The following is a 13,781-nucleotide window of genomic DNA, read 5'->3' as shown; positions in this document are numbered from 1 at the left end:
TATATTTTGTCTTGTTTTTCAGGCAAAATATCTACACGTGTAAGATAATAAGACTTCTTTTTAGAGAATTTATCTTGAATTTAGCCTTTTTTGTTTTTAAATTTTAAACAATTAAAATTACATTTTAAGAGGTTTATGCTTCAAGGAATGGTTTCATTTTTTTGTCAAAATTAAAATTCTCATCTATTTATTCACCCTAATGCCATCCCAAATGTGTATGACTTTTTCATCTGCTGAACTCAAATGAAGATTTTTAGAATTTCTCAGCTGTTTTGGTCCATGCAATGCAAGTGAATGGGTGGCAAAATTTAGAAACTCCAAAAATCACATTAGTCAGGATAAAAGTAATCCATAAGACTCCAGTGGTTAAATTTATGTCTTCAGAAGCAATATGATACATGTGGGTGAGTAACAGACCAATATTAAGTCCTCTTTTTTACTATAAATTCTACTTTAACTTGTGTATTTGGTGATTCACATTCTTCTTGCATATTGCCCCCTATGGGTCTGGAGAAGAATAAAAATAAAGGACTTAAATATTGATTTTCTTCTCACCCACACCTATAATTTCACTCCTGAAGATATGGATTAAAAATTGAAATCTAAAAATCTTAGTTTGTGTTCTGCAGAAGAAAGTCATACACATCTTGAATGGCATGACGGTGAGTAAATGATGACAGAAGTCTTTCATTTTCAAAACAAGAACAGCTGATTTGACAGTAGGGTAAGCTTACAGTAATTAAAGATATAGGATCATGGGGTGGCTCAGGTTGTAGAGCGGGTCGGCTGCTAATTGCAGTGTTGGTGGTTCGATTCCCGGCCCACATGACTCCACATGCTGAAGTGTCCTTGGGCAAGACACTGAACCCCAAGTTGCTCCCAATTGCAGGCTACCGTCTTGCATGGCAGCTCTGCCGTCATTGGTGTGTGAATGTGTGTGAATGAGATGCAGTGTAAAGCACTTTGAATACCGCTAAGGTTAAAAAGGTGCTATATAAGTGCAGACCATTTACCATATATTCTCTGAAAACATGTCTAATCTTACATATTTTTTGCTTTATCTTGTTTTAAGGATGTTGCTGGAAAACAAGACAAAAATACTGATTAACAGAATTTTTATTTTATTTTACAGTGAATGTCATTTGTATGTTCTTTTTAAAAAAAAATGCATTCTTAGATCACAAGACTCACATTTGACACAGATAGCAGAAATAATGACTCCGCATGTGTGTGTTTAGGGGGTAGATCAAGGACCTGATGGACTGAAGCTTATCTCCATGGTAATTCAAGAGAAGCTCGGCAATAATACAAGTGTGTTGAGGATGGGAGCAAATATCGCCATGAGGTGGTGGACAAGACATTTGTGAGACCACCATTGGTGAGCCCAAATCAAAGACCAATCAAATAAAATATATAAAAAATTATAAATAAATCCAATTAAATTTCTACAGGTAGTTTAATTTTAAATGGTCAATTCCCCAGTGGATTTATCTAGTGGGATAAATCACTTGGAATGTCAAATTATAGAATATATTATAGAATAATATATATAAAATAGCTTGCAAACATTGTTTCATATTGGCATGCACTCTCTTTCTTCTGGAGTGTTTTGATTGTGCCTGGGAGGCTCAGTGGGAGAGGTAAACCCACAAATGGCTTACTTATAGTACAATAAACTGGGATTGTACAAAGTATTTCGACATCAATAAAGTTACACACTTCACCTTTAATTCATTTTTTACTATAGATTTTCCTCCCTGCCCATTAGGTGGCGATATGCATGAAAAATGCAAATCGGCAAAAACAAAATAAAAACTCTGAGGAAAGAGGGCTTAGGAGGGCTGTTTGAATGTGGGGATTTATAGTAAAAAAGGACTTAAAAATATTGATCTGTTTCTTTGAAGTCTGATTGCTTAGAAAAGTAACAGCACACCTCTCCACAACAAGCTGCATGGTTTGAGGTGTCATTCATGTCTGTACTCCGTTGCACAAACAGTAGAACGTTACATGCATCCGTTTAAAATGTAGGGATTTAAACAAACCCCAAAGTATGAGCCTTAGCAAACAATTACTAATTTATCTCTCTCAGTGTAAATTGTCATCAGATTCTCTGTGTTTCTGTCTCTTGAGGAGCTTGAAAAGGAAATGCTGAATGGCCAGAAACTGCATAGTCCTGCCACAGCTGCTGAAGTCCACACCATACTTGAAAACAAATGCTTACTGGACAAGACTCAAAGTTTTTTAGTACTATTTTCTGCATTTACACAAAAGGGTATTTGAAATGGGACACATTTGAACACATCTTGTCCTTGCAGGTTTCCTCTGTTTAATACAGTGTACGAGACCTGTTACGAGGGTCGTCCTGTTGGGTTGTTTGGTTCATCCACTGCTTGCAGAACATCAGTTAAAGAAGTGCAGGTTTAGAGTTATAAATACATGTGTGAGTGTTGCAATGTGCAGCATTTGTATGTGGTAGGTGTGTGTGCTTTGCTGAAAAAGGACAGCACTGCTGGTCACCAAAATATGTTGTGCTTTGCATTCTGGTGTGTCACCAGGCTTCTTAAAGCAATAGCTCATCCCCCATCAAAATGTTGTCATTGTTCACTCACCCTCATGTCTTTCCACACCCATATGCCGTTCATTCTTCATTGAACACAAAGGCAGAAGTTCTGCAGAATGTCCAGGCTGCTGTTTTCCATTTAATTTAAAGCATAATGTGATTAGGGGCGATCACGCTTTAAAAAGGATGAAAAATCACCATTAAAATTGTACATACGACTTGTATACTACATTTTGCAATTGTACATTTTGGGGTGAACTTTTGCTTATCTAACTTAACCAGCTAAATGTATTTGGTGGACCAGATTTACCAGCAAATATGCAATGTTTTGCTAGTGAAAAGCGTAACTATGCTAACTATTGCATAGCATAACCAGCAAGACCAACACCAAACCAGCATGGAAATTCATGCTGTTCTACCTCTTTTCAGCAGGGTGTGTGTGCAACACTGAGAGCTACCAAAGATGTATGACATCCCTAGATGGCACTCACTGCTGTATAATACTGTGAGGTCATGTCATTATTGGTTCTCAGTTCAAATTTTGTATACAACAGCTTTATTCTGAAGAAAAACATCAAATGCCAAACTGACCGTCCTCTCTAAGTGCCTCCAAAGCTGTTCCCATCAATTCTGAGAGTGGATTAGTCCGGAATAATGTTCTCAACATGTACTGTTAAATACATCATTATACTGTAACTTTAAGTTCCAAGTGTCCATTTCTTTAAGTCAGATGTTCTGAATTAAATGCATTTTGGGGGTTGTACAGTATGCAAAAGAACCACAATAATGACAGTCCAATGATAAATCAAATCAAAAGAGTAAAGACGGTCCTTTTCTCAAAGTGGTTCCAGTACTGCTTAGCAGAATAAATGTCCAGATGTTCCCAACCTGAAGTTTTTTCTCTAGTAACGGATTTTTGGGCAGGTTTCCATCAATTCAAAAACATCCTCACTGAAGTCATTATACTGCAGACTGGAGAAAAATATGAGTTTTCTAAGTATGTTATGACATAAGTATGACGAGAGTGTATGAACATTTCTAGACTGAACTTACTTTAGCTCGCTCATGATTGGATGATCCTGCATTAATTTGACCAACTGTGGTACAGAGGAGTCTGTCAGGCCGTTGATTTTCAGGCTGAGAGTCGATAAAGTGCTGCTGGCTGTAACGGATTCACATAACTCCTCAACGCAAGCATCAGTCAGTGACAACATCTCCAGACTGCAAAAACAAGACAACACAGGAATAGTGTACACCATTAGGTGCAGTTTAAAGGGACAGTTCACCCCAAAATATTTTCCATATGATGATAGTGAATGGAGACTGGGGCTGTAAAGCTCCAAAATTGTCAGAAGCACCTTTACAATTTGGCCATGCAACTTGAGTGCTACATTCCAAATGTTCTGAAGCCAAATGATCTGATTGAGAAAGACTCATATTTAAGTTATTCACTGAATATCTTGACATCCGCTCTAGCTCTCTTTATTATGTTCATGAGAGAAGTAGCCATGTACAATTTGTGAATTAATAGTGAATTAATTGATTGATTCGTTCTTTTAAATCGGACTGATGAAGTTCTCGAGCTCAACTCACTCAATGATCTAACATATTGTACCTATCACACAACTTCAGAAGACTTGGAATATGGTGCACACATGGAATAGACTACATTCATGATACTTTAATGTTGCTTTTGCATGTTTTTTTTTTACTTGAAAACCTCATTCCCCATTGATTGCAAATAGTTTTGTCACAATACCAAATTTTCAGTTGTCGGTACCGATAAGAGTAAAAATGAAACCAGTACCGATACCAATATTGGTACTACCTGTACTGCAGAAACTCTGGTATCATTACATCTTTTTTTATTTTACCAATTGGTACTGAAGTACCAGTACTTGTGACATCACTAATTGTATGGAAAGGAGCTTCCAGCACATTTCTTCAAAATGTGTTCCTTTGTGTCCATGGAATAAAATTTTTTTTTTGCTGTAGCTGCTCTATGTGTACACTCTGCACTGCTGTTCCCAGTGTGTGTGTGTATGGGGATTACTCACTCCAGGTGCTGTAGTTTGCAGTTTTTGTGTCTTAGTGCCCCCCACATGTGTTTGGCTCCAGTATCGCCCACTGCGTTGAGTCCTACAGTGAGACTGACAAGCTGTGACATGCCAGATGTCAAAACACTCTCCATTTCTCGAAACACCTCCACAGTCAACTCACATCTTGCCATTCTACAGTAAAACACACATTGCTTAATTCTTACATCATTAACAGTCCTCCTGAGAAAATTTTGCACTTTTTCTTGAGACTTATATAAGTGGTTTTTGACATGACATCTAAATTTGTTTAGCTTTAAAAAAAACTTTTATAGATTTCTGCCTTAATCTTATTGTGCGCTCATATATATATATATGTATATATATATGTATATATGTATATATATATATATATGTGCAACTCATATATACCCCAGTTTTTCCAGCATACAATTTGGAGCTTTCAGGGCTTCACATATTAGCATTCCTGATTGGCCGAGCTCATTCACGGACAGTTCCAGTTCAGTCAGATTGCAGTGTTCTGATTGGAGGGCAGCTGCCAGAGAGGAGCAGCATGAGCCAGTCAACTCGCAGTCATTCACGCTGCAATAAAGACCACATCATCAATCAAATGAAATTCCCTAACTTCAAAATTTGTATTGAATGTCTACAATTAAAGGAATATTTCTGTCATCCTTTACACATCAAAATTCTGTCATCCTTTACACACTGCCACGCTGTTCCACACCCATGAATTTCATTTGTGGAAAACAAAGGGAGAATGATAGCCTGTCAAATTCACTTTTTGGAATGGAAAAAAGATGCAATGAAAGTGAACATTGACTGAGACTGACATTCTGCCTAACATCTATTTTTGGGTTCCACAGAATATCAAAAAAATTCCATAGAGGTTTAAAACATCATGAGAGTGAGTAATTGTTGATGGAATAATACGTTTTGGGTAAACGATAGAATAGGGACTAAAACGGTTCAAGGAAAAAATACGAAAACCAAAAACAATCTTTTTTGTTTTGGTTCACAGTGTGACAGAATAGTTTTTTTAGGGTATTTTTTGGGTGAAGCAAGTCTCTTATGTTGAGCTAGTTTTTTTAGACAATGCCTCTTGATTCTCTTACAAGATCTGGCAACACTGCAACTGTTATATTACCCGTAGCACATAGTACTGTTATTTAAAAAAAAAATTTAAAAACTTTATTAACCTTTGTTTCCCCTTCTAACCGGTTATAATTTTGAAAGGATGCTGCGGAAACCCAGAACCAGAATGAAAAATAAATAATTTTATTTAGCATATTGCATATTCAAAATACTAAAAATAGTTTTAGTCTGTGGTTTAGAGTGTTTATGTGTGTGTGTCAGGTACTTCAAAGTGTTGAGACGGCACTGGGACGTCTGTAAGGCCTTTGAGATCAAGTCCATTCCATCATCAGTCACTGCGTTCCTTGACAGATTTAGTGTCTTAAGCTCTGAATAACCACTGGTCAGAGCTGACGATAATGCAGACATGGATGCATGAGTCAGAGAGCAAAGATCCAAACTGCAAAATACATTCAACAAAAACTTTGATTGCAGCTGTAGTATGCAGCCTGTCTACATCCTATTGAATGAAGAGAGTGATGATTGCATAAATAGTGTAAGTGTACTTGATTTCATGTAGTGTGCAGTTCCCCAGCACACTGCTCAGCTGAATGAGTCCTTGATCCTGCAGATCATTACCGAACAGATCCAGCACACGCAGCGTAGAGCCTCCAGAGAGCATCCCAGCCAGTGCTTCACAATCAGCAGCAGTCAACGAACATGCACAAAACCTAAAAATAAAAGGTTAGACCAGTGATGACATATCTTAACAGCAAAAGCCCTCACACTAAGAATATTATAATATAGTGATATACTGTATAGTGGGGTCCAAAAGTCTGAGACCACTCAGGGAATTTTTGCTGTCTGATACTGTTCTAATAAAGGCAGATAAAAGCCCATACAGATCAAATGATCTTACTTTAGTGACTGCAGCGTGGAGTTTGTGAGTGAATCACATATTATTTCGACTGCTCCATGTTCCAGTCTGGCGTTGGACAAATCCAGCGCAGTCGCTCTCCCCTTAGCTAGCGCTGTTGCCAGGTGAGTGATGGCACCCAGACTGAGATGACTTTGCGACAGACTGACAAGATAAAAAAATTATGCATGAGTGATCCAAGAACTATCACTATCGTGCCCTTAATCAAGACACACTTTAAGTTCAGTGAAATCAGAGTTGGGGATTTGTAGCTTTCAGTCCAGTGAAGGGTGGGGCTGGGCGCCGGTCCCCAATCAGCCTGATGGGGGCACGCAAGGGATAAAGGCGGCCTGTGTTAAATGTTCGAGAGAGAGAGAGAGAGAGAGAGAGAGAGAGAGAGAGAGAGAGAATTACAGGCAGCTGCTCTGTGTGTTTATGTTTGTGTGTTTTTGGTTCAGTTTATCATTAAACTATTATTTATATTGTCAATCTGGCTCTCGCCTCCTCCTTTCCCTTAACCCTCTTACACAGTCCATGTCTACTAGTTCTGCTTATAGTGTACTCTTAAAAGTTGACCAAATAAACTTTAAGAAGATATAGACATTTGAAAGTTACAGTCTTTCTTTTGGGAAAACAGACCAAAAATATCTATGACTTTATCTTCTACAAGAGCATATAGCTTCAAACAAAGCTTTTCTAAACTGAGCATTTTTGCCATTGGATGTGCATGCTTTTGCTTTATTTTTTTTATGGTTATTTATTTTTTTATTATCAAGTGTAAGTCTGGCATGCCTTCTTCCCATAATATACAGTAGCTCAACAATGCCCACCCATTTTTTTTCAACCGTCTTGGTTCTGGAAGTATTTTTCTCATTAATTTCTTCCATAAGGATTTCATAAATGTTTAAAGCCATGAACCAAACCAACCAGTGGACAAAAAGACAAAAGTACAAGACTGTGTACTGTGTTAACTACAATCCCATGAAGCATTAAGAATGACATTATCGAATTTACATTTATGAAAAAAAATAAAGCTATCGATTTAAAGATGTTGATGTGTAAAAACAATATATTTCATAGTTGTGACGAGGAGCGGGGCCGGGCCGTGACTACGCATGACCGGCCCCCAATCGGGATAATCAGCCGAGGAGAGGGATAAGTGCAGCGGGATGCAGCAGTTTGAGAGAGAGCGCCACATGCAGCTGCTGTGTGTGTGTTTATATTTTGTGTCTTTTTGCTTAAGTTTAAATTAAAATATTACTTTGACGGTTCAACCGGTTCCCGCCGCCTTCTTTCCCATTTTATCCTTGTTACTATAGTATATTTCAAAATATAAGTTGTTTGAGAGTGTAGGGAGACACATTTGCATCATTCACAGTATGACATGGAAGTGGGTGATTGTTGCGGAGCTCTTTTTCCATGATTCTTAGGATCATGGTAGGTAGTTCTTCACCAGAAATTTGTTGTTGATTTTTTTTTTTTTTTAACTAAGGTTGAAATAATGTGGACTGATAACGTTCATCCTCTGCCGACACCTATGTCACATATCAAGTACCATATCAACCATCAAGTAACATTTCAAAATGTCTGACTCACCCAATGCTCTTCGACAGCCGTAATGCTGGTAGGAGTCTCTCTGCCTGCTCATCTGTAAGGTGTGCCCCATACAGGTTCATGTGTTCCAGCTCTCCCACGCAACTCACTGCATATGACAGTGCAGTGCAGTCTGACTCCTGCAAGTCACTGTAACTCATATGCCTCCACGGGGACTTGCTGATGCTTTCTTTGACCAGACTGGAGCTGCGTGTGTGGAGCAGAAGACGAAAGACATGGAAGTGTTGCTTTTTATCAAAACCTGGCAACACTGTGGAAGCTGTGCCCACCATCCATTGAGAGAACTCAGAGATGCGGCTTTCATCGAAGCTGCCCACGGAGTCTTCAATCGGCTTACGTTGACCAGAGTCTGACAATCCTGCAAGGAAAGTGTAGTACAGATCCGTGCACTCCCCCAGGGCCTCTTTGATCATGTCTGATTGGCCGATATAAAAGGAGACAGCCATTAAGAACACTTGCATCACTGGAGACAGGAAGGAGAATGTGGTATCAGGGGAAGTGACATCACCATTGATGCACAGAAAAGCAGGCAGAAATGGAGAGTGCAAAAAAGATTGCAGGCCGCAGTGTATGACCTCACTTTTGGTAGATTTTGTAAAAGCAAGTTTGCTCAGACCAGACACGAGCTCTCTGCTTTGCTCGAAATTCATCTTCTGTTTTTGCAGAAGCATGTTTGTAATGATGCTGAAGAGATGGGTAAGAGTTTCAGGTAGGGTTTCTTTTCTCTCAAACTGAGTTTTAAAAACGCTGCAAAGTGTCCAGCAGAAAGACGGACAAAAACACTGCTCGTACACTCCCAATGCTTGCTCACTGTGCCAGAAAAGTCTCTCTGCTTGGCTTCCATCACCAAAGAACTGCTGGAAGAACATTCTCCTCTGGGTCTTGGAGAACCCATGGATCTCAAAGCTCCTCAATGACTTGATGTCGATTGGCTCTGTGGATGTAACCAGCATTGAGACACCTGGAAGCAGAGAGCCATGAAGCACACTGCACAGCAAGACGGTGCCAGATGCTTGATGTTGTACATCACAGATAAAACTAGAGGAGGGTGGTGGAGCAGATAGTAAGTTTGGGAATCTCTTCAGCCCATCAAGCAAAAGAAGCAATGACTGAGGCCTCTGTAGGGCAAGAACAAGGGACTCTGGGGAGAGGTGAGGGTGTGTGCGGATCAATATGCTACTCAAACTATCGGTTTTCTCTCCAAGAGTGCTCAGCTCCTCAACACTCACCCGCAGCAAAAGTGTGTAATGTTGCAGACGTGTGCCAGATGTCCAATCCCAAATAATCTTTTCAACTGCTGTAGTCTTACCCATTCCAGTACCGCCATGAAGAACAACTCTACGTCCTTCAGATCCTGGTGAAAATTCTCGAGACATGACATCTTCTAAAGTTTCCAAATCCCCTCTCTTCACCTCATCAAAGTTGCGCTCAAACGCACACACTGAGAGGGGTGTGTAGTGACCTCTCTGGATCACGTCTTGTGCAGGTTGACCTCCTAACAGTGAATTAGGCAGAGTTGAGTTGAGCACAAAGTTTCTTAAGACTTCCTTATGCAACTCCTGCATGTCTGTGAAAGAGGAAATATACCATAAAGAAGTGATTACAGAATAATTTCAATATGTGCTAGCTTGACACACTCCAAAAAAATCTATCGTAATGAGCGGCAGTTCTGTGAACGGAAATGCCTTGTTGATGAGAGAGGTCAACAGAGAATGGTCAGACTGGTTCAAACTGACAAAGTCTACGGTAACTCAGATAACCACTCTGTACAATTATGATGAGTTGGTGCTGTTTTGGAGGCATGAGGGGACCTACACAATATTAGGCAGGTGGTTTTAATGTCGTGGCTGATTGGTATGTATGTATTACGGCTGTCGATTTAACGCATTAATTCAGTGAGATTAATTGGAAAAAAAAATTGCGCAATTAATCACAATGCCCCCGGACCTTAATAAGGAGGATTCCTGAGAAATGCAAGCTTGTAGTACCACCGGTTTACTCCAGAGGGCAGTAAGTGAAACTTCAGCAATGTGTATGGGCAATGTGCAGTTTATACAGTGAACAAAACAACCCTTCAGCAGACAAAACAACACAAACATGCGTTACGTTCTTGCGTTCAAAACACTTGATGGAGTGCAAATCCAAACTAAGGGATCTCAAGATGTGTTCTAAGAATTAAACTATATTTAACTTGACACAGTGATCTAAAAATGTTATGTTTATGACGCAACACACCCGAGATGCTACACAAGCATGTCTGAGGAAGCTTAAACAAGCCCTCATAATAAATCTCGAACTGATTGACAAATTCACTTGTGAAATGGATAGCTGTGAACTGTATGCCAATGATTGGCTTATGTTCAATAATAATAATCTGTCAGCCTATCTAGCTGTTCATCTGTTTGTGTGTATATCTATCTATGTATACATAATAAGAAAATAACAGTTGAATAACAAAGAGGTTTCAAATGTCTGTCTGTTTGTTTGTCAATAAGTGGGTGGAAAAACTGGGGGAAAAGGTTTCAAAGTTAAAACTGAAACTGTTTGTGCTCACCGCGAGTAATGTCAGAGGCACTTTGCTGCATTGCTGAAGATCCAGATATGTCTATCAGTGGTGTCTAAATCTTGAGTCTGAAAAGAGAAATCCTGGTATTTTTCAACTATGAAAGAAGTCTATTTCGATGACTATTTATAAGATACCTTCAGCGTGTGTGTTGCTCTTGCGTCCGGAGAGATTAGAATGAGGAAGCAGGCTGAGTGTGCAATAAACTGAATCATAACCACTGTACTTCCTGAGAACCTCCTTATTAAACTTGGCCAAACAGTAACATATAATACAGAATGTCTGGCTATTTGTACTTACATATTTACCCATTTAAATGGTGCTGCTTTGTCAGACCAACTCTTCAAAATGTCACGGCCATTAAGGAACAAATATAAACTAATTTATTAAAGATTAACCTCATAGGAACACACAAAACGCTCTGTAAATAAATAATGTGTAGGGCCTACAAAGCCGCAATTGTGTTATTGATCATCTGGGGATCATGTTAACCCAAGTACTCCATAGAGTAGTGATGGGTCGTTCATGAACAACTCGTTCATTTTGAACTAATGTTTTATGTGACTCATTATTTAGCTAATGTGTTGGCCGCTCATGTGTATTCGTTTGATACATGACAACAGCATAGGCACTGTAAAAATGATGGGTTAAAAATAATGATTGCGGGGTTATTTGGTAACCCAGTGCTGGGTAAATATTGGACAGAACACATGCTGGGTTATTTTTGACTCAGCTTGCTGGGTTGTTTCTTGACACAACGCTGGGTTAAAGAGACTACTTTTTAAAGGTTCTTTATTTTAGATAATCTACAACTACTAAAAATAGTAATAAGCATGTTATGCTTATATATTTAAAAAAAAAAAAAAACATGTTTCACAAAATTCCAAATAAACAAAACAGTATACATGTACGACATGAAAGCATTTTATTTAATTAGTATATGGCCAGCAATAATGATCATTTTATTCTGAATCAGGCAGAAAATTAAAACACTATTAAAAAACTATGTTTTAGGATTACAAAATAATAGCAAATAGCTATTTTACAGAATATCAAATTAAATATATACTATCAATATTTTTATTTAACATTTAATTTATTTAGTCCAGCATAAAATTATTCAAACAATGTTTCATTAAATTTTAGGAACAAGGAAGTACTTATTAAGAATGTACAAGAATTACTCAATTGTAGCAAACCAATTCACAATACACCAAATAAATAAATCAAAATAGATACATACATGGATTCAAAATACCTGCATTAGTTAATTTAGTCCTCAGCAGCATAAATGGAGGCACGCAAAAAGCGAATTGTTGAATTTTCGGAACCAGGCAACTAATAAACAACCTGCTGCAAAAACTCCCAGGCAGGGCAACATTGTTTTGGAAAGTGGGTGTCAAAGCAAAAAAAGTACTTGAAACAAACATCTACTGCCTTGAGGAGAGTCTGCTCTTCTAGGGTTTCCCTATTCACCACCAACTCCAAGTTCAAAGACAAATGGGAAGGGCTTCTCCTCCCTCTGTTTTAGTAGGTAATGCACCATGTGCAATAGAGACTTCACAGGAGAACAGGGCATGGAATTTGCAGAGCTCACCATCACAAAAGTCTTGCAGAGCACCACTGTCTTGCTTCTGCCATGCAATAACCTTAGACATAATGCCTGGTAGATCCAAAGCCAAGTATCTTTTTAGGAGAGGTCTAAGTGGAATGCGCTGAAACGTGTCACACACTGAAATTCACTGTTGGAATCTGTGTGCTGAACATAGGAAATGCCAGGGAAAGCCACCTCCACTGGCTGAATGAAGTTACCAGACTGTATAAAATACTTAATTTGCCTATATTCAGTTTCTAAGCCTTTGAAAGTCTCAGAATCTGCCTCGAATTGACTGTTCAATTCTTGTGCTTCTATGCATTTGTCTTGTCCAAGATCTTTAAGCAAAGACATTGTTCTTTCCTGAAGCTTGGAGACAATATCAGACAACAGACTTGATGTTTCCTGCACTGTAAAATTCACAGCAGTGAAAGTCTGTGAAGACTTTGATTTCAATTTAGCCAGGAAAAGAGCTACCCTATCGGTCATATCCTCTTCTTCCAAATCACAAACCCCACTAATGTCAGACACTTCCACACAAACATGTTCTTGAGCATCAAGTGCCTCAAATGTCAAACTGGGAGCCTGGTTAGAATCAGACATAGCTGAGCTGCTGGTGTTACGGTCATTATTGTGTTGAACTATGTGCCTTCTGTATGATCTCATATAATAAAAATTCCTTTGACAACATTCTGATTACATTCAAAATGTGTGGAAGCACTGTTAATGCTGTGGACTGCCCTTAAGTGAGCCCTTAAAATTGTTTTAAGTCAGATATGCTGGCTTGGCAACAAAAACAGATATGTTGCATGTCTAACTTACTAATTTTAGTTCTTGGATATGTTTTAAAAATTTTAGTCGGAGGCCAATTTTTGGAATGAGTGCTGAATTGTGTTCTCATCCAATAACAAGAAACTGTCATCATCTGCTCATCTGGAGGATAACAAACAAAAACAAACGGTAAATGCAGGTATGTATTACATTCTATATTACTCTGACATGGTTTAAATGCTAGAGCTGACACTGGCTATATCGGAGAAAATCATAATTATTTACCAAAAAAAATAAAAACATTTAGAGTAATTGAAAAAGATGTTTGTGAATATTACCTGCAAATTATTCAACGATTCCAGTTGGTGAGTTTTTGTTTCACAAAAATATCTATTGCTGTACAAAAACACAAGGAAACATTTGATTAGCAATATCTTGAATGTCATCGGTTGTTACACAGCAGGGTAGGGTTGCACCAGCTGTGCTTAAGTTCTCAAGTAAGTTTGGACGTAAAGCTCACACTAAGGGCTTAGTAACTACTATTTAGTTTGTAACAAAGTCAGTGCTTAATTCGGTTCCACCAGCTGTTCTTAATGCAGAACTCAACTAGTAGGCCGTAAACTCTCCGTAAT

The 13,781-nt window shown here is 38.5% G+C and overlaps 1 protein-coding gene across 4 annotated transcripts; it reads right to left on the bottom strand.

Annotated features, from left to right (window-relative positions):
* Positions 1-1,143: 1,143 nt before the first annotated feature.
* Positions 1,144-13,711, bottom strand: si:ch73-233m11.2 (NACHT, LRR and PYD domains-containing protein 12). Of its 4 annotated transcripts, XM_052107976.1 has the most exons (10): positions 10,922-10,944; positions 10,776-10,852; positions 8,204-9,788; positions 6,611-6,772; positions 6,258-6,422; positions 5,978-6,151; positions 5,029-5,199; positions 4,618-4,791; positions 3,614-3,781; positions 1,144-3,532 (listed from the first exon to the last, which is right to left on the bottom strand). In XM_052107976.1, exons 2-10 carry the CDS (start codon positions 10,804-10,806, stop codon positions 3,463-3,465), a joined length of 2,700 nt encoding a protein of 899 aa, XP_051963936.1. In that variant the 5' UTR covers positions 10,807-10,852; positions 10,922-10,944; the 3' UTR covers positions 1,144-3,462. The 4 variants fall into 4 exon arrangements, with proteins under 4 accessions (XP_051963936.1, XP_051963937.1, XP_051963938.1 ...); XM_052107977.1 differs by lacking the exons at positions 10,776-10,852; positions 10,922-10,944 and adding an exon at positions 13,488-13,711; XM_052107978.1 differs by lacking the exons at positions 10,776-10,852; positions 10,922-10,944 and adding an exon at positions 11,085-11,134.
* Between the last annotated feature and the right edge of the window lie 70 nt (positions 13,712-13,781).

This window comes from Xyrauchen texanus, chromosome 37 (assembly GCF_025860055.1).
Source record: "Xyrauchen texanus isolate HMW12.3.18 chromosome 37, RBS_HiC_50CHRs, whole genome shotgun sequence".
In the NCBI taxonomy this organism is placed as follows: domain Eukaryota; kingdom Metazoa; phylum Chordata; class Actinopteri; order Cypriniformes; family Catostomidae; genus Xyrauchen; species Xyrauchen texanus.
This window is presented reverse-complemented; position numbering and strand designations above follow the sequence as displayed.

Bases quoted from the DNA above. Each gene is read 5' to 3' on its own strand.
- si:ch73-233m11.2 (XM_052107976.1), bottom strand. From the start codon at position 10,806: ATGCAGCAAAGTGCCTCTGACATTACTCGCG. The intron at 6,423-6,610 runs GTAAGATCATTT...TTTTATTTTTAG, and splicing joins TCCACGCTGCAGTCACTAAA to GTTTTGTGCATGTTCGTTGA. The intron at 5,200-5,977 runs GTACCTGACACA...TCTTTATTGCAG, and splicing joins TGCCGTCTCAACACTTTGAA to CGTGAATGACTGCGAGTTGA.